General features: G+C 39.9%; 1 protein-coding gene across 1 annotated transcript; it reads right to left on the bottom strand.

The window, feature by feature from the left end:
- Positions 1–6,062: 6,062 nt before the first annotated feature.
- On the bottom strand, positions 6,063–11,463 carry LOC122403351. Its single transcript, XM_043406842.1, has 2 exons — positions 11,363–11,463; positions 6,063–8,418 (listed from the first exon to the last, which is right to left on the bottom strand). Exons 1-2 carry the CDS (start codon positions 11,393–11,395, stop codon positions 6,616–6,618), a joined length of 1,836 nt encoding a protein of 611 aa, XP_043262777.1. The 5' UTR covers positions 11,396–11,463; the 3' UTR covers positions 6,063–6,615.
- Positions 11,464–20,570: the final 9,107 nt, after the last annotated feature.

Below are 20,570 nucleotides of genomic sequence, written 5' to 3'. Positions count from 1 at the left end.
GGAAACTTCTCCGGATATGGAATCGGCGGATGTTTGGGACGGGAAAGGGTTAAAAGGACGCGTCGAGAAGGCAACGGGGTCTTTTGCCGGTCGATTCGACGACGAAACGATTGTACGTGACGGTGATTACGATTATAACGATTTTGTGATTACGATTGTAACGATTTAGTGAATATTATTTGTTTGGTGTTTGTTCTGGTGTTAATAAAGTTCCTTGTTCCATGTTTTGTTAATTCGCGAGTTCTGACTAAGTGATTAAATTACAATTTTAATCCTACAGAATGTTGGTCGTATGTGGTGGTTTTGTTGCATGACTCAGTTGCAGGGTTTGTTGGGAATTTGTTCGATGTAACATTGTGTGGTGTCGACGTTGACATATGCGACAGGATCCTGATCGACAATCTTGTATTGTGTGCCCTTCTGTAAGACAGTTGTTGCAAAGTGAAGCTTGTTCGGCTGCGAGCACTCGATCATTTACCGTCATAAATCTGAACCGATCGCAGCTTCTAATGCTGTGATTGTCTTTGCAAATTGGGCACGTGGTAGAATTCACCGATGCAAATACGTGTCGTCGTGGTATTGGTTGGCGGTTATCTCGATTGGGAACTGAAACCCTTGTGGGTGCTGTAATTACTAGTGGTACTGTCGGGGCGCAATTAGCTCGTTTTTCTAAAAATTCTAATAAGTGCGTGTACGGTGGCATATTTTTATCTCTCAAAGTTAGTTCCCAGTGCCAAGCTGTGTCGGCGCTTACTTTTGAAAGGACAGTGGAAATCAGTATGGTATCCCAAGATGCAATTGATTCTCCTAGATTTTTTAGCGCACGCAAGTGTTGATTGACTGTATCAATAAGATTTCCTAATGCTTCTGGTGAGTCCTTAATAAGCTTTGGTAAATCACGAATCGCGTCCCAGTGACGTAACCGAATCCGTCGAGGACAATCGAATTTCTCCTTTAAAATATCTATCGCGTCGTGATAGTTGGCATCGGTTGTACTAAGCTATTGGATACACGCGGCTGCTTTCCCGATTAACGTTGATCGAAGGTATTGTAATTTTTGTACCGGTGTTAGATCCTCGTTGCGATCGATGATTGAGGTGAAAATATCATAGAATGACGACCATTTTTCAATTGTCCCATCGAATGTGGGCAGGCGCATTTCTGGAAGTTTGATAGCCATGGGTGCGGAAATTGTAAGTGCTAGTGAATTTGTCGTCGCGCGCGCAGTAGAAATCGTAGGTCGATCGCTGTCCAGAAGGACCGTGGCGCGTGCGATTATGGCGTAATAGTCGTTCTGAATTTCATACCGGCGATTGTTCTCGGATTCGTCGAGTTCTTCTAATTCAAATTGTACATCGTCGAACTTCTTCCAGTTTTCTTGGAGTCCGTTGAAATGTGCTTGTAAGAAAGCGAGATTTCGTTGACCGGAAGCTGAGTAATTATCGAGAAATTTGGAGAACGCGGTGATTTGACCGATAATATTCCCTCTTCTACGACGCAGAGTGCTGATTTTAATCCCATGAGAAACGGATTCCACATGAGATGCGGACGTGTTTGATTTCGACATGATAATATCCGATAGGAATAACTAGGAAATTGGCGACACAACTAACGAGCCTACCTTGTCGGAGAGATCAGCTGGTGTAGTTACCGTGATGTCCAATTCCTTTGGTTTGACCTGATGGAGGATGCGGAGTCGGATGGCGTCGTTGGCCTTCGGTGTGGCGTTCCCGTTGTGTCGAGATGGAGCTCTGCTGAACGTGAAGTAGGCAGATAGTTGTCCAATGCTCCTCCGATCTGTGTTTTACACCACACGTCACTGATAATCCGGCTCGAAGGACCAAATGTTCGTACACTCCGCGGATGAGACGCGCTTGCTGTGTGACGCGTCGACGAGGGTCGTAAGTCCTCGTTACGAATATTTTCGACACCCGGAAGAATGCACGTGCGGATCCCTACGTCCTGTTAAGTCCGTTGGGATTAATTGGGTTTGAATGAGCTTGACAACGTGTGCAGGAAAAACTATATATTTTTGTATAATACACTTAAACTGTGTTCGTGAAAATTGTTTCGCGTGTTGTGTTACGATACCAAGTTCGTGGTATACTGGTCAAAAATCAAGTCCCGCCGGCGATCGGGACCCTGGCTATATACCCCTGGTCCCGATCGTCTTTTGGATTTTCTTCGCGCTGGGTGCAAAAGTTCGAGGCGCGTGCCGCGGAACATTCTCGGGCCTTCGAGGACCGAGAATATTCCGCGACACGTGCAATCGATCGATTTTGCACCCGGCCCGAATCGGTTGCCCCCGGCACCGTTTCTAACGGACCTCACCGATGAGTAATATAGAACATAGCAAGATTCCGTGTGCTATGGAACACTTTGAGTATAAAAATATATATTGTTAGAACTCAATGTTTCGAACAAAAATTTGGAATACTCTTTGTATTTGTTTAGAATATTATGTTTTAAGAATACAAATTTTGGTATGCAAGATCATTTAAATGACATCTTATTACAGCTCGTTGATCTCGTTTAAATCCTCAGTAAGTAATGCGTAAATAAAATTATAAAGGCATTAATACATATTAATACAAAATTGAAGGTAATCTTGAAAACTTACGATAAGAAGAAATAACAAATTTTGATATTATCACTCCGACAGTGGGATTCAATGCCATTGAATCGGTAAAGATCTATTAAAAAAAAATTATTGCAAAATTGATCTTGACCTAAAAAGTTAAGGTCAAATTTATTTTGTGATTACGTCATATTCTATTCATCGCGGGGATAAAAAATTTAAAAGGAATTGTTAGCATTCGTGGTTGATATTTCGACTTTTTGGATTTTATATAAAATTTGCATATGGTATATCAAGTACAAAAACGAGTTCGAAGGTCCACTTCTCGATCATAAGAAGGAGAAAGGAGAAATTGAAAGTATGTCGTACTTTCTAGGTGTAACCTTAATTTATTACTAATCAAAATATTTCAATTGCGTTGTGTATTGTGCTAAGGCTAAATTCCCTTCCTTCCACCCGCAGCATGTTTGAAGTAAACGGGTGAATCGCAACACACAGTGGTCGATTTCCATAAAGAGTAGGACAAAAGTGAAACAAAATTGTTGTGTATTTTGAATAATTATCCTCTGAAATACATAGTGTTTCTACATTACAATGCATTCATAACTAAACAAATTCAAATAATTGAAAATTTGTTAAATTTTTGCACTCATTTCTCGTATATACTGGAATAAATAAAACTGAAATTATTTAAAAAATTAAAAGTGTAGCTTTAGAATACTATAATAATAAAAGAAGTATGTATTCATATAATTGCTGCGGTTTATTACATACAGTATAATTTGAATTATGTGACGTGATTTCGAGGTTGCGAGCGATATTCGATGTGGATCAATTTACGCTCGTACGTACCGGAGCAAACGTTTATTTCTGTAATTTTTGCAGTAGCAGCTAGTAGCAGCTAATTTTTTTGTAGGAATAATACATTTTTTTAAGGAATCAGAAATGCGACCAAAACGAATACTATAGCCCACTGCAGTCAGAATTAAAAAATGGAATGAAAATTCAAGACGTTCAATTAGGCATAACTCAAAAAGTATCGTACCTTTCCTATTCGACAAAGTTTTTTAGTTTAATATCAGTTTCATCATACATTTTTACCGCAAATAATAATTCAAAGTGTGTCATATTGATACTTCTCTGAAAAGTTGAATTTAATACGCGTAATTTATCTATATTGTTGCACCGGGACGGGGTGTTTCTCGCACAACTCATAATAACTCAAAACTAATTGACACAAAACTAGAAACAAGAAGTTTTATTTAACAGGGCACAATCTGTACGTTTGCTCACTACGAGGTCTCACGTAATTCTCATCTTTTAAATCGTTGCCGGTTCCTCTGGCAACCGGAAGGAACGGGATCTCGCTCCCGCTCGTTCGAAGGAGCAGCTTCGCATCGTTGCGGAACAGCCTTCACGTTGTCGCAACGATGCATTTTCAGTCCGTCGCAACACTGCTCCCCCTTTTCAAAACGCGGACGTCCCGACCGCGGCAGATTCAGCTCGGACAGGCAACTTCAGCTCGGACAGGCGACTTCAGTATGAACCTCCAACCTCCAAATGTGCCTCAAGTTTAAAACACCTCTGTCTGTAAAGTAAATAAACGAATAGATCGAACATTTACCTGAGTGGCCTTTACCAGACAGTTAGCGCCTTGACATTCGTCCTCCGTCTCAAGGAAAACCACTCAAAAACCTTGAGCAAGACGCCGGTGTAACTTCAGAAATTCTTCTTCGAGGATGAGGAGATCCCGACTGCTCCTCGCCCTTCCCCTTGAATACTTGCGAGTTGCTCGCTTCTTTCTTGTAGTCTTCTCGGATGTGAGTTCCCCAGCTAAACGGAACAGTCGCCCTAGGGATTCCCAAATCATCGAGGAGAATTTCCTCGATGAAATGGTTGTCCGGAACATACGACGACTTTACAGTCCGGCCACCAGAACCCCATCCGGATGGAGGCCCGGCTGTGGGGTAACCCTCCCGGTGAGGATTACGCATCCACGACCGTTTGCGACATGCAAAGAAGAAAGGCTGTCCGCCGCCAGCAAGTAACCCCCACCCTAGCCTTCTGCGACGAGGCGTCCTCTTCTTGGGCGAAGATGTCGGCCATCCTCCTCAATCCTCATCTCCCAGTATTCTTACAGGAAACCTCCCGTGAATCGTACCGAGCGGGTCGATTCACATATACGACCCTTAGACTGGATTTCGGGGAACGGACCATACAGAAAACCAACTCATCCAACCGATTCCTCACGTCGCCTTGTCGTCACCTCCAGTAAGGACCTTGGCAGGGGACCCACAACATCGAGCACTTTCCCTTCAGAAGGTGCTCCTGCGAGCCCTATCTCTTCGAAAGGTGTTCCGACGAGTGCTCTCCTTCCAAAAGGTGCCTTGGCTAGCCCTATCTTTCCAAAGGATGCTCCTTCGAGCGCCGTCCTTTCAAAAAGGTGCTCCTACGAGCCTTATCCTTTCAAAAAGGTGCTCTTCTTCCCTTCTTCAAAAGGTCCTTCCTTCGCGGACAGCCATAACGATGACGACATACATCTTCTAAATCTCCTCGGCGATTGCTTCAACGCTGAGCAATCATTTTTCCGTGCGACGGGGTGGAAGAAGACAAAGCCGAAGTTTTTCCCTCTATGCAGACTTATTCTGATTCTTCTTGGGGCAGTTCCACCGCATATGTCCCGTTTCCCCGCAGCTCCAACATTCCATGGGCCTCTCGCTTCCAGTCTCCTCTTCCGTTGGTCTTCCTTCTCCGCCCGGAAACCTTCTCCTACGGGACTCCCCCTCCGAAAAAGGAAAAGGCTTGAGAGACCGTTCGGGCCTAATAAACGGCGTCGACACCGCCTCGACGGCTTCGATCTCAAGAGCTCTCACAACCGCGGCTTCATCTCCTCATTGGCTAGCGCGGCAATGAATTGAGAGACCACGAGCTTGTCCCTAACTTCGATTGGGCAATCGCCATACGCGGCCTGCGCTAACCTCTCAATTTCCGCCGCCAAATCGGAGATGGACTCACCTCTCCCTTGTTTGTAATTTTGAAACATTACATAGTTTAGGTTTGCGAAATTTCTCATTCCGAAACGGAATTCCAAGGCCGAAATCAACGCGTCATAACTGAAACGTTTCTCAACGGAGGGAGTCGTCAAAATGCTTCGAGCCGGCCCCTCCAACGATGAGACCAAGGCCAAAGCCTTCCTTGGTCCATCCCAACGATTCACCTCAGCAACCGTCTCAAACTGAATTTTGTGCTCCTCCCAGCAAGACTTTCCATCATACATGGAGGGCTTCAGAGTATAGCCCAAATCGGAAATACTCTGATTCACCCTCCCCACACTCTGAGGTTCTGGCTGCGAAACCGAAAGGCCCGCGAGCCCGATAGAAGTTACAGGCTCGCGCTCCCTATCGCGGACCGAAGCTCTCGAAAGCCGATCGAGAATACGCGCGACATTCGAGGACAGGACCTGATACTGGCCCTCCACGGTCCCAATCCTCTCCTCGCCCGCGGCATCCCTGGCCGAAGCGGCAGCTTTCTCCATCATCCTCCGCTCCTCAGCTCGCTCGCGTTCCTCCACGAACATTCGCTGTTGCTCCTGGAACTGCGTGGCGATATTCCGCTGCAACCCCTCCAGAAGCGACTCCAGTGTGACGGGACTTTACGCGTCACTTGAAAAAAAACACGAACTCGCGAAACTTTAAGGTAACGTGCGTACACTGTTGCCTTCTGTCGCGACTTATGCCGTAGCTGATGATAAGGGACGGACAGAGTAACGTTACGCGAGTCTCGACTTGTGAAATACTGGTCTGTGCTTTATTTTGGCGAAGGGTTTATAAAGGTCGGTATGGCCGTAGAGTAGGGGTGCTTGGTTTTGGGCCTGATGTCTGACTCAGCTGTTGTTGCTACTAGGTGGTGATGTGGATGGTGACTCAGATGTTATTGCTGCGTGGTGAAGATATGGATGGTGATTCAAATGTTTTTGGCGAGGAGTGCTGACGCGGTTGTTTGTACTGACGAATGCGGGTGGTATCACACCCCCTTTCCTAGATTCGTTTTGGTCCTCCAAAACGTACGATTTTCTTTGGTCGTGATGGAATTCGTGGGAGCTCATCCAGAGGATACATCAGTGGGTTTTCGTTCGTAGATGTTGATGGTGCTGTAGCTATTGGGGTTGAATGCGTGTTTTGCGCGCCTCCACGGTTATTTACATTGACTTCGTTACAACAAATCTTAAGACAAAATGTTTTTGGTATAAGTTTTGACAATAAAGTGAATAATCCTGTTTTATAAAATGCATAAGAAATTATAAGTCCTAACGATATCCAACCTGCGATTTTGAAAATATTGTATGCTATTTCTGCTGTAGTTAATATACGTCGCTGTGTTTTTATATCGTTTAACTGTGAATTCATACTATCTAAAGTCTGTCGGTAGCTATTGAAATTTGGAGTTACTCTTGGAGCTTGTGGAATATATTCTTGTAGCATTTGTATATCTGATTCAGTAAAGTTTATGTGTATTGCATAGTTAGAAATTATCATTTGAGTGTTCTGCGTTGTACCTCCAATTTTCATTATATTATTGTTGTACATGAGAATACATTCGTCTTCGCTGGTTAGTATGGCTGGTGTATTAAGTGTAATATGCTCCATTTTAGTACATAATGCTTGAATTTCTATCGGTTCTTTGGGTATTGCTATATATTTATTTGGTGTATGCATGGGGATAAATGTTATGTCGTCTATTCTAAATATTGCTGTTCCGCATTGTTTATAGTCTTTTGAGTTCTGGCAACCCATGTAATAATCGTGTCGTGTAGGTTGTGTTCTTTCGCATATTAATCCTATAGGGCTGTCTCTACAATATTTCTTCAAATAAGCTTCGTCAATTATAATTTGAGAGATTTGTTGTTGCATTATCATGTCATGATCTAATATCGGTGAGAAGAACACGTTTTTTATTTTGTGGGGAATGGCGTAATATTTTATAATGCTCCACTCGGATTCTTCCAATATAGGTACAATAATTTGGTATATGAGCGCGTTGTCTACTGTTTGTGTCTTTAATCTACTAATGTCTATCAATGTCTGAAAGTTTTTTGGTTTTGCTGGTATATAATGCATCATGAAGTTATCTCGCAATATCGTATCATAAGCTTCTAGAAAGTGTGCAGTTTGTATTAAAGTTGTATCAATTATTCCCCGCTTCCCTAGTATAAGAGTTAAATAAAAGTCGTTAATTCTACTGGTCAGATCTGTTAAAAGTGCTTCTAAAATAATAATATTTTGTTCTAACAATAAGTCATTTTGTAGTTCGTGTAATTCCTTTGAGTTCTTCTGCAGTTTATTAGTTAAACTGTGGAAATTGTTGTCAGTCAGTAAAGCTTTAAACATTATCGTCTGATTCTGAACTATCTTGGTTAATTGATTTTGATCGCTAAATAATTTGTCAATGTTTTGGTTTACAAGAGTTAGATCGTCTTCATCTAACGTACCAAATAATGCTTTGGATGCGGATCCGATGATATTCAATATTCCTCGTCGGTTTCTCTTATGCAGTATGGTATCCAGTTTTATTATTGATTGATCCAAGCGTGATAATTTATTTTGTATAATATCGTAGCCGAATAAGTCGCAATTATAATCCTGACAATAGTTATGTACCGCTAAAGCTAATGAGTGTATCTGTTGCGCATTTTGAGTTAATTCGGTTATCTTAAACGCTATGGTTATTTTGATCTCCTTATGGTATACAAAGTTCTTTCCTATGATCTCTTTTACAATTTGCGTGTTGTTAATTGGCCGAATACTTACAGCGTTAGTAAGTATTGTTAGGTTGGTTATTATCTGGAATTGGAATGATACAGTTTTATACGATTGCCGTGGGTTAGTAAGGTCTTATTTTTGTTTATTCTAAGGAGGTAATTTGGCGTCCTTATTTCTATTATTTCATATGGGCCTGACCATTCTCTGTCTAGTTTGTGACTCTTGTGATCGTTATGTAAAAGTACTAAATCCCCTTGATTGTATATAGTTTTTAAACGAATTTTACGGTCTTGTTCACGTTTATACCGTTTCTTGTTTGACTCTATTATTTTCTTTGCGTTTTCTAAATATTCTTTATGTCTCTGTTTCCAAAGTTTAAACAGTTCATCTTTACTCAGATGAGGGGTGGTGGATATAGCCGAAGGCATATTTGCTTCATGTCCGAAAGTTAGTTCGAAAGGGGTATATCCAGTACCAGAATGTACTGAGGTATTGTAAGCCATGCATATTAATTTTAGATGTTCATCCCATTCGGTTTTTCTTTCATTAATACAAGTTCTTAGCAAGTCTTTTACAGTTCCGTGAGTTCTTTCTAGAGCTCCGTTACTCTGGGGGTGGAAACTGGTAGTTTTGATGTGTTTAATTCTGAAGGCCTTTTCAAACGATTCCATTAATTTGCATACGAAATTCTGTCCCTGATCAGTCAGGATATGTTTAGGTGAGGAAAAGGTATAAATGTAGTGTTCCATCAATTGGTCAATAATAGATTCGGCTTTTTGGTTGGCTAAGGGAACTAATATTAAATATTTCGTTAGGCAATCTTGAATTGAGAGTATGAACTGGTTTCCTTTTGCAGTAACGTTAAATGGGCCTATAATGTCTAAAGCAATCTTATCGTTCGGATTTTGCGGGGTGTCAGGTATAACAGCTTCCTCTTTCGATCTAATCCTAGTGAGTTTATTCTTTTGGCAAATATCACAGTGTTTTATGTATTTTGTTACGTCGTTGTCAATGTTCGTCCAATAGTACTTTGCCTTTATTCTATCGATGGTTTTATTTTCTCCTAAATGTTGTACATTGTCGTGGTTCTCAATAAGTATCTGTTTCTTTTCGTCTTCCGTGTAGTCTCGTATAGGGGTCTGCGCAAAATGAAGTTTCTTGTCGGGATAATCTTTCATAAGGAATCTGAGCATTAACTGGATGTCGATAATATGCAAAGGTTTTAAATTCGTTCCGATACCGAAGGATATAGAGGGTTTGTTATGTTGTAATGCCATTAAGTCGTGTAGTCTGTTTAGCCATGTGGCTTCGTCGTGAGGTCCTAACAAGTCTTTCGTTAATTGAGTCCATTGTGGTCTATTAGCTACTGTTTTTATGGGGGCGGCTGTCGGTTCCTTTTTCCAGTCTATATATTCATTGTATAAGTCATTCTGAGGAGAAGATAATTCTTGAATGTCGGGTGACTCGTCTTCAATTTCTAACGGGGATGGAAGTTTGACAATTTTAATCTTTTGGGTAAACGGTTTGTTTTCTGTTACTTTCAGAGGATGTAATCTGGACAGAGCATCTGCAACTACGTTTTCTTTTCCCTGTTTATAATGAATCTCGTATTCGTACTCTTCGAGCCTCAAGCGCCAACGCATGAGCCTGGAAGATGGGTCTTTTACGTTGTGAAGCCATTTCAAAGACTGATGATCGGTAAAGATATGAAATTTTCGTCCGAGGAGGTATTGTCGCAGTCGTTTGATGGCCCAAACGATAGCGAGTAATTCCTTCTCAGAGGTAGTGTAATTTTTTTCTGCACTATTTAATGTTCTAGAAATGTAGCAACATGGATGGTCCTTTTGGGATAAAACGGCTCCGATACCTTCATTACTGGCGTCCGTCGTTAGTGTGAATGGTTCGTCAAAATTTGGATAACATAGGATGGGTGCCTCACATAATTTCTGTTTTAGTGTCTCAAAAGCGTTAGTCTGTTTCTCTGTCCAATGGAAAGGATTCGTCTTCTGCGTAAGGTCAGATAATGGTTTGGCAATTTTGGCAAAGTTTCTAATGAATTTCCTGTAGTATCCGGTTAACCCGAGGAAAGATTTTATTTGTGTGATGTTGCTCGGAATTTTGAAGTGTTTGATAGCCTCTAATTTCTTGGGGTTAGGTTTAACTCCTTCTGCCGTAACTATATGGCCTAAATACTCTAGTTCAGGTTTCAAAAATTGACATTTGTCTATTTGTAGTTTTAGTCCGGTCTCTCTCAATCTCTGGAATATTATGGCTAAGTTTCTGTTGTGTTCTTCTATAGTACTTCCGAATATTATAATGTCGTCTAAGTAAACAAAGCAATATTTGTCTACAAGTCCTCGTAAAGCGGTGTCCATCAGTCGTTGGAATGTCGCGGGTGCATTTTTGAGTCCGAAAGGCATACGATTATAGTGAAAGTGTCCGTCAGGTGTCGAAAATGCTGTGTATTTTTTACTTTGTTCAGCCATAAGAACCTGGTGAAATCCAGAGGATAAATCAAGGGCTGAGAAAAATTTAGCGTTTCCTAAGTGTTGCAATATTTCGTCAGAATTCGGTAATGGATAAGCGTCGTGGTCGGTTTGTTCGTTTAATCTCCTGAAATCTATCACTATTCTCCATTTTTGTTTACCAGAGGCGTCTAATTTTTTAGGTACTACCCATACCGGTGCGTTAAATGGTGAATCTGATTCTTCGATAATTCCTTTATCTAACATTTCCTTAACTTGTTTGTGGATTTCTTGTTTATGGACTTCTGGTGGACGATATGACTTGATATTTATGGGTCTATCTGTCTTTAGTTTTATAGAGTGTTGTGTTAGTGTGGTACAAGGGAGTGGATCGATTTCTAATGCAAAAATATCATTATATGAACAAACTATTTTAGCTATAGGGTCTCGAAAGGAGGTTTCTATATGATCTAGACGCAATTTCGTTAGCAATTCATGGATTCTGTTTATATTTTCCTCTTTAGGTTCAATTGAATTTGATGTAATCGTGCTGAACTTACCAGTATTAATGAAGCAAACCCTCGTAACATCATCGCCGATCTTACAATATCTCGCAGTACAGGTTTCAGGTGGGATTTCTATTTCCTTGGGCGTGCTCTGTAAGCGAAAGGTTGTGTTATCAAGTTGTACTGTATCATTTTGAATGGTATACTGATACTTTTTGAGAAATGGAAGTCCAACTATACCATCTTCTATTAAAGGGAAGTTATCTGGAACGATTAAAAAGTTATGTGTTTGGCCTAAGATCCTAAATGTATAGAAATGTGTTATTTGATGCAAGTCGTTTCCTAGTTGTATCGTCTTGGTGTGTTTCAACGGTATTATATTATTTACAAATCTTCGTTTGAGGAGGTTGACTCCTGCTCCGGTGTCCAGTAAGAATCTTCCTGGTCGTAGCATTCCTGCGAAACTACATCGTAGGTGTTGTAGTTCTCCTGGGGTGTAGTGAACTCGCAGTCTCCTTGGTCCTCCGTCTCCTTCATGTGGTTTACTCTCGGTGGCGGTAGTTTCCCGAATTGAGCGGTCGGAAAATTTTGCTGCTTCAGACGAAAGCAGTTTTGTTTGAGATGTCCCTGTTTTCCACAATGTTCGCATGATACCGGTCGTGGTATCTGTTGTTGAGGATTGTTGGCTGGTTTAGGTATGAAACTCGGCGGTCGTATCAAAGGTCTTGGCTGGTTATAAGTCATTGTTCTTGGCGGCATGTAGGGTCGTTGAGGTTGTGATGTGGGCCTGGTATCTTTACACCACACTTCGATGTTCATTGCTTCATGTTGTGCCTCGATTAGCGTCTTGGGTCTCATGGGTACGACATACTGGGCTATTTCTTTTTTTAAGTTATAAATGTAGAATTTTACTGCTTCTAAATTTTCTTCCTCCAATGCTATATTTCTTGCTATAGGGTTACGGTGTTTTGCTTGAATCGCGTATTCCAGTTCACTCATTGCTTGTTTAAAACGAGCGGTATAGGATTGTACATTTTCCGTGATCCCTTGTTTTATAGTCTGCATCTTGTTTCTGCTTCCGCTAACCGTGACTGGTAATGACACTTGGGTTCTCAGTGCCTCGTACAATTCATCATAGGTCTGGATACGGCAAAATCTGATACTCCTCTTGGCGTGACTAACTATTTTCTCGGTTATTATCATGCGGAGTAGGCTTTCCGGATCGTTGACTCTATTTCTTGCGAACCGTACCGATTTGATAAATTCTTCGACTCCGATGTCATCTTTCCCGTATAAGGTTTCTACCATGCGCAACGCGTCTGCAGTTTTAAGGTTACTCACGGTTGTTGCGGGTGCTGTTGATGTGTGTGAGCGAGGTTCCGCCCTTGCTGTGCGGAGATCACCTTCGTCGTCGGTGAGTTCCATTTCGGTGGCTGGTCTTCTCGATGCCTCGATGGAACGTCCATCTTCCGTGCTGACTACGAATCCTAATTGGACGCCTAGCTTCTTCAATTCGCCTGCTTGCTCTACTCTTTCTTCGTCTAGCACTTTAACGGTTTGCAAGAGTTTCCGTAATGCTTCGTCTTGTTTTCTCATTGTTTCCTCTTGCCTTTTCATTTGCGTCGTGATCATTTCAAGATGGGAAAGAATACTCCTCATATCTCCCTGATCTTTAATTGGTGTACTCATTTTTTTTTCTTTACCTTTAGCTCGAATCCTGGTGCAAACTGATAGAATGGCTCTCGTAGTCCCAAGCTGTGGAGATGTCCGTAGGCTTCTCGTAGTCTTGTTTATCCTCAGTTGTGCACGAATGGATCCTGGCAGGATCGCCAAAATGTGACGGGACTTTACGCGTCACTTGAAAAAAAACACGAACTCGCGAAACTTTAAGGTAACGTGCGTACACTGTTGCCTTCTGTCGCGACTTATGCCGTAGCTGATGATAAGGGACGGACAGAGTAACGTTACGCGAGTCTCGACTTGTGAAATACTGGTCTGTGCTTTATTTTGGCGAAGGGTTTATAAAGGTCGGTATGGCCGTAGAGTAGGGGTGCTTGGTTTTGGGCCTGATGTCTGACTCAGCTGTTGTTGCTACTAGGTGGTGATGTGGATGGTGACTCAGATGTTATTGCTGCGTGGTGAAGATATGGATGGTGATTCAAATGTTTTTGGCGAGGAGTGCTGACGCGGTTGTTTGTACTGACGAATGCGGGTGGTATCACACCAGCGACGACAAAGCCTCCGCCCCGGCAGCAGAACGAGTCACTATCCCACTTCTGACACCACTGTTGCGCCGGGACGGAGTGTTTCTCGCACAACTCATAATAACTCGAAATTAATTGACACAAAACTAGAAACAAGAAGTTTTATTTAACAGGGCACAATTTATACGTTCGCTCACTACGAGGTCTCACGTAGTTCTCATCTTTTAAATCGTTGCCGGTTCCTCTGGCAAACGGAAGGTACGGGATCTCGCTCCCGCTCGTTCGAAGGAGCAGCTTCACATCGTTGCGGAACAGCCTTCAGGTTGCCGCAACGATGCATCTTCAGTCCGTCGCAACAATATGTTTATACCATTTCGTAGGATCATTAATTGAAAATTTCGTTAGAATCGGAATAATTGTTCTATTTAATTTCTCTACTTGACCATTAGTTCGCGGTAAGCCTGCTGTTATTTATAAGCATTTAATATTTTCTTTCACGCAATAATCTTTAAATTCTTTCGAAGTAAATGCTGTACCTTGATCTGATATAATCTGTTTTGGACTTCCAAAATTTTTGTTTGTATATCTAATTTACATAAGACTTCTCTCGTCGTCGTCGACTTTGTCGGATACAACCAAATAAACTTAGTAAAACTATCAATAATAACAAAAATATGGTTGTAACTTTTGCTTGTAGTATCTAAGGGGCCTAAGTGATAGATATGATATGTATGCAATGTAATATCAATTTTTGTAAGAAACCTTCTTGTTTGCCCTGTTTGTAATTTGCCATAATGCACGGAACACTACTAGAAATATAGTGCTGAATCTTTTGTTCAAGATTAGGTACATAATAATCTTGTTTTATAAATTCCTCTGTTCGTTTCAACGTAAAATGTCCTCTTCGATGTGCCAATTGAATTATTTCTCCTTCTAACAATTTTGGTAGGACCAACACTTCTCAGTCATCCACAAATTTATATAACAAATTGTTGTGTATACAGTAATTATCATAAGGATGATCTTTTAAAATTTCCATAATAGCTTTAATCTCTCCATGATTTTCCTGAAACTTTTGCATTTTAACATGTAGAGGATCTTTAGCAATTTGTAAAACTGAATATCTACAGCAGCGACGCAGCGCCACAAAACATTTCTGTACAGCGCCAACCAAATTTATTAAAAATAAAAAACGAATTTTTAATAAAACTCGACAAGGGAGTGCCTAAATTTTTAGACGAAAAAAAAAATTTCAAATCGTTCTAAAAAAATTATTTTCAGTTGCAGGGGTCAATTACAATAATTTTTGGTGAATAGACATACTCTCGAAATCTTCCACATTTTTGAGAAAAAAATTCAGTACAGGCGGAACTTTAAACGTTAATAACTTTTTAACGAAGCCTCCATCAACAAATTGGTATTCTTGATTTTCGTCTTATTTTAGCCTCTAAAATCTCCCATTAAAATTTCATCCAGAGGTGGCCGAACACCCTGTATATGGTTGTTCGAAACTAAACTAAATAACTCCTAAACTATTCAATTTTCGACCTAAAGTCTCTAATACTTTTTTCAAGAGGATACAAAGATGCATCGATTTATGACAAAAAGAAAATACAATTTTACTAAAAAAATTAAGGTGATCTTAATTTTTTATTGAATAAAAAGGTTTTTATAATGAGAAAAATCAGCACCGTTTGTGAAAGAAATTTTGCGTTTCATTATTGATGGAATGAAAAAGAAATGGCTTTGTCACGTAGCCGTGCATAACAATGATACGGCCGTGCCGACTTATGTCGAGACGCTGGGCTGCACAGTGTGCGCAGCAATGGACAAAAATCAAAAAACTAAAGTGCATGTTTTACAAATTCTTATACCCCAATGTTAATAAAGAAACGCAGATTTTAACACTATCCATAACTTTTACTGAATTTATCAATTTGTTGTGGATAATGATGCCAGAAATTTATTGCAATTTTCGGTGCATTTTCTTAAACATGTGCCATTTACCGAAAATTTGTGTTCTTAGTTTGATTTTTGCAAGTTGTGTACATTATTGTAGTACCTTCCAAACTGCTAAACAATCTTTTTACAATATTAACAATTGGTCCCAATTTTTTATGTTAAATGTTTATCAACTTTGAATTGAGTTTAAAAAAAAATACCTCGATGATTTTTTGCATATTAATTTAGGGCACATTAAACTTTAATTTAACGGCAATTTTAGTTGCCCGAATTTGCAATTACTGATACCTGCTCCGAATCAGAATCGGAATTAATCCAATAAAAAATGTTCTTTTATTTATTTACAAGATAAGAAATTGTATCTATATCAATTTTATATTTTAATTAAAAAATAATAAAGGAAAAACATTATACAGATGCAAAATTATGATTTTCTTTCCGAATACCCATATACTCGAAATAATCGCTACGATATTTGAGGCACTTCCTCTAAGCTAATCAAAAAACTTTTCGCACAAAAGTTACACAGTAATCACTTGGCAAGAAATTGCAATAGTAGAAATTAGCAAAACAATTTTTATGCAACAAAAAATCAAGGTCGATACAATTTTTTTTAACAAAAATGTATAATTTTTGTGTATCACTTCATGCATTTTTGTATTCTCTTTAAAAAAGTGTAAGAGGAGTTAGGTAAAAAATTGACTAGTTTAGAAGCTATGATTTTTGTTCTGAATTCCCATTTACGCGACACACTGCGCTGTGCCGAATGGCAAATGCCGAGCCGTGTCGACGCAGTGGAGACGTAGCTTAATTGATTTGACATTGAGGTTAGATATGTTATTGTAAGATGTTACGATTGGTAACTTTTAGAGTTCCAACATTAACAAACAGAATGTGTGTGTGGTGGGATATCAGAGGAATCATTCACTTTGAACTTTTAAATCAAAATTTGACTGTAACAACAGAAATGTATAGCCAACAACTTGACCGTTTACAAGCAGCTTTAGTGAAAAAGGACCATCATTAGTAAATCGTAAAGGAATTCTATTCCACCACAATAACGCTAGGTCACATACAGCAAGGATAACAGTGGAAAAAATTAAAAATTTTAATTAGGAACTTGTGCTGGATCTTGCACCAAGCGATTATCACCTATTTCAATCACTGCAACATTTTTTAACTAGCAAATATTTCAACAACAGTGAGCATGTGAAATCAGCATTCAATGAGTTTTTTAATTCAAAATCCTAGAAATTTTTCGAAGATTCATTGACAATTGAAGACAGAAGCGTAAGTATTAATTTTTTTCACCGAAAATCATCGTCAAGAAACAACATTACTTATGGGACAACCTAATATTTAACAATACTTTTAACTCGCACAATTGGTTTCGCGCCCCCTATAAAATTTCCCATTGTCGGTGACGATGCATCGACCTCGACTTCGACGCGCCATAAACCGTCTGAATCAGTTTAGGAACGCTTTTGTGCTTAAATCGATTGTTAATTCTAAATGGATTGCTGTGGTCGCAAAGCACACAAATAAACATAAGCACGCCTTAGTGAGCAATTTGCTCCGAGTCCTTTCCTTTGTTAAGAAAAGACGTACGTAATCGACATCGCAGGTATAAAATGGACGGGCAGGTGTCACTCGCGCCGCAGGTAGATTCCCCATTACGTATTGGGCTACCTAGAGACGCGCCTTAAAACATTTCACACATTTCCGTAGGATCCGTCAAACGTTCGAAGATAGTGGCCAATATTTTTGCAACTGAGAGATGTGTTGGACAGTGGACAAAAAGAACAGTAGACTTTTTGTACAATTAGGTTTAATATTAACATGCACGACTGTTGCAGCTCGCGGTATCCGTTGAATCCAATTACAATTCAACGACGGGCTCGTGTCTTCCGATAATAAACTAATATTCCGGATGGAGGATAAAAGAGTTTTGTGAGACTTGATTTGAGTTTTCTAAGGTTTATTGCACACGTAATTAAGATTAAAGTAAGTTGTGTTTGGTTAGCGATGTGAGAATGTGAGAATGATGCTTTGTGGTTCGATTGTTGGAACGACTTGTTTGAAAGAAAGCTCCGACTCCGTCTCCTCCCTTCCAAGCACCCTTGCAACGATGTACTTGAAAAGAGGCGCGTATCACGTCGGAACGAAGACGTCGCTGGCAGACGTTGGAGAAAGTTGCCGTTGTTGGTCGACGAACAGGTCAACTTTCCCCAAATTTGTATTTGGGGGAGACTCATGGAAGGGCTGTGTGCTGCCGCGCAAATGTGAGAATTGAAGAAATTTTTCCCTACCATGAACCTTGGCTTGAGCGCGAATCGAAGGAGCGGTCGATTCCGCGCTCAACAACGACGGATACTTTTAGCGATATATGTACACAAAGAGTGAGTGAATCGGAGAGTCATGTAAATACGGGGTGTTCCGCATTTTTCCGTACACACTTCAGCAGTATCCTACAAATAAAAATAAGACTAAAGTGTTATACAACAAAAAATTCATAAATGCTTTGTTAAGATACTAAAATTTTATTCAAAGAGAGCAACATCTAGTTGGGGCATGAAAAGATATTTTTAATGTGGAAATATGTGGATAACTTAAACATTTCCTTATCCGAGTTTAGTTTCTATCATTTATCTTAGGTGCTAAAGTATTCTTTCTTCGATGATAACTTTTTGTTGTTATAAAATTTTGAACTATTGTTCAAATTTATGTTCAGTATATTGGAAAGAAACTCACGAATGCTTGCAAAAGTTTGATTTTATTTTATTATACTTTTTTTTTCTTATTTTAATGTCCTGAAACTCAATCGAGTTTCACGGTTCATTATTTGTTATAAACTTCTTAACAAAGCATTTATGGATTTTTTGTTACATAACATTTTAGTCTTAGTTTTACTTGTAGAACACATTGCTGAAGTGTGTACGAAAGAATATGGAACACCCTGTATATGTATAAGGACGACAGTGTGACGTCATGCCGTCGAAGTAATTAGTTATATCGCGGAGATATAGATGTCACGATTAGGGCGTTGTGTCTAACACTCCCTGGTAATCGTGACATTATTGCTTGCTTACATTTAATTTAGACCTAGCCCGATTACTAGTTGTTCATGCTTATCTCTTGTGAGAGGTTTGGTTAATACGTCGGCTGTTATCTCAGTAGTACTAATGAGCTTTAACTTTACGATACATGATTCGATTACTTCGCGAACAAAGTGGTGTTTAATATCGGTATGTTTGGCTCGATTATGTGAAATTTGACCGTTCGCCCAAGCGATCGTCGATTGATTGTCGTTATATGTATAAGTCTACGCAAGAATCTATACTTGTTAATTCGCATAAAAGATTCTTCAGGTTGGTCTCTTTGCAGGCTTCTGATAAGGCCACATACTCAGCCTCGCAAGTAGATAAGGCCACTGTCGGCTGTTTTGAACTCTACCACCTTACCGCTCCTCCTCCCACTAAGAAAACATATTCAGTATAGGAAAGACGATCTAACAAGGAATGTTCGCGAATGGTCCGATTCCGATTTTGATGAAACTTTGTACAATTATAAAGCAGCCAAAACTCGAGTTTAAGGGGTGAAACCAGCCCTTGAAGTTTTGGCTCGAAACGGCTATCTCGAAAACGAAAAGACATACGAAAAAATTGTTAATGGGCGAGGTTAATGGTTTTTTTTATGTAGAATAACATGGTGTTAAAAAATTAAACAAAATACAATTTGTTTATAACAAAAATAATTTATTATTTTAATTTTCCATTTTATTAAAATTTTCATAATGACAAAAAATGACAAGCATTTTATTCCAAATCCATTGGTATGTAACATTTTAAAATTGCCTCTTACAGTTTTGCAGATTTTGATGATTTAAATCTTGCGCGCACATCCCCTATGGTAGTAGCCGTTCTAACTTTGATTTTAATGACGCACTGTAGGCTTGCACTAAATTATACAGTAACAAGTAACAAGTAACAATAACAATAACAATAACAAGTTTCTTCACAGCAATGAAAAGATTAATTGTTTTTGTACCGGATATGCTCGCGGACTTTCTTGGGAGAAGTTGTAATGTTCTGAAGTCGCGAACCCGGCTTGCTCGTCTAACAAATTAATGCCATTGGAGCAGGTTACGTATCGATAATGCACTGAGGACGGTTTTTGTGTGTTCTTTTATTTCGTATGTTTTGGTTGACCTTGCACAGAAGAAGTGACATTTTTTGGCGATGTTCATGGTTTACATAAGCTCGGATCTGTTTCTATTGGTGGAAAATGTTGTGGATGGGGGTGTACGAATTTTGTCTGATAGGTGGTTGGCGATGGTAGTGGGTGTAACTATTTCTGACTGTGAGGGGAGGTGTACGGCGTAGGAACTTTCCGTACAGGGAAAGTTCCTGAGGTCCTTGGGATTGAAGACAATGAGTGCAGAAAAAAAGGTGCAGTAAAGTGGCTGATGGCTACTCACGTGTTCGGCAAATGTTGCCCTCTTAGGGTTTTTGATTTTGACTGATCTTGGTGACAATGGATCGGTCGGGGACTCGAACGTCGGTCCGACCGTTGCCGTTGCCGATGACCGAAGGCACGCTAGCCGTAGCCATAAACCGCGGGGACAAGGTCGGGGGCCCGGATGCACGCCTGAACAGTTTTTATTGTCCATCTATGACATCGTTACGTAGCGTTCTTCAAAATATGAATTTGTCAAATACTCGTATGATAATAATAAATAGGATACAGACCAAAAATCTTTATCAGTTCTTCATGTTGCGGTTAATGAGTCAATATTTTTCTTGATGGATTACAATTATCACTTTTCTTTTATGACTTATTAGAACGACGATTACTATGCGAATGAACAGGAGAGACCCATCAGGAGACCTTCCTTTACAGGAGGTATCACGGTGTCGGCTTAATCAACAACTTTGTGTATCAACAGATGTCACTGATTGGCATCTATCGGTGTCGTCATATCCCTTACATTATTTCCGTGTCTTTTTCGTGCCTTATCTACTATTGAGGGATATGAATGGGTCAGACATAAGCAATAATATTGTCATTGAATCTTGATTAGTGTTATTTCTTGATGA

This window comes from Colletes gigas, unplaced genomic scaffold (genome assembly GCF_013123115.1).
Source record: "Colletes gigas isolate AHSC1104 unplaced genomic scaffold, ASM1312311v1 Colletes_gigas_Sc00050, whole genome shotgun sequence".
In the NCBI taxonomy this organism is placed as follows: Eukaryota; Metazoa; Arthropoda; class Insecta; order Hymenoptera; family Colletidae; genus Colletes; species Colletes gigas.
The sequence above is the reverse complement of the archived record's forward strand: the minus strand, read 5'-3'. Positions and strand labels throughout refer to the sequence as shown.

What these genes read in the sequence shown, in the direction of transcription:
- LOC122403351 (XM_043406842.1), bottom strand. Translation starts at nt 11,395, where the DNA reads ATGATGTTACGAGGGTTTGCTTCATTAATACTG. An exon ending in GGTTTGCTTCATTAATACTG is followed by an intron (nt 8,419 to 11,362) that starts GTAAGTTCAGCA and finishes TTCCAATTCCAG; the next exon opens with ATAATAACCAACCTAACAAT.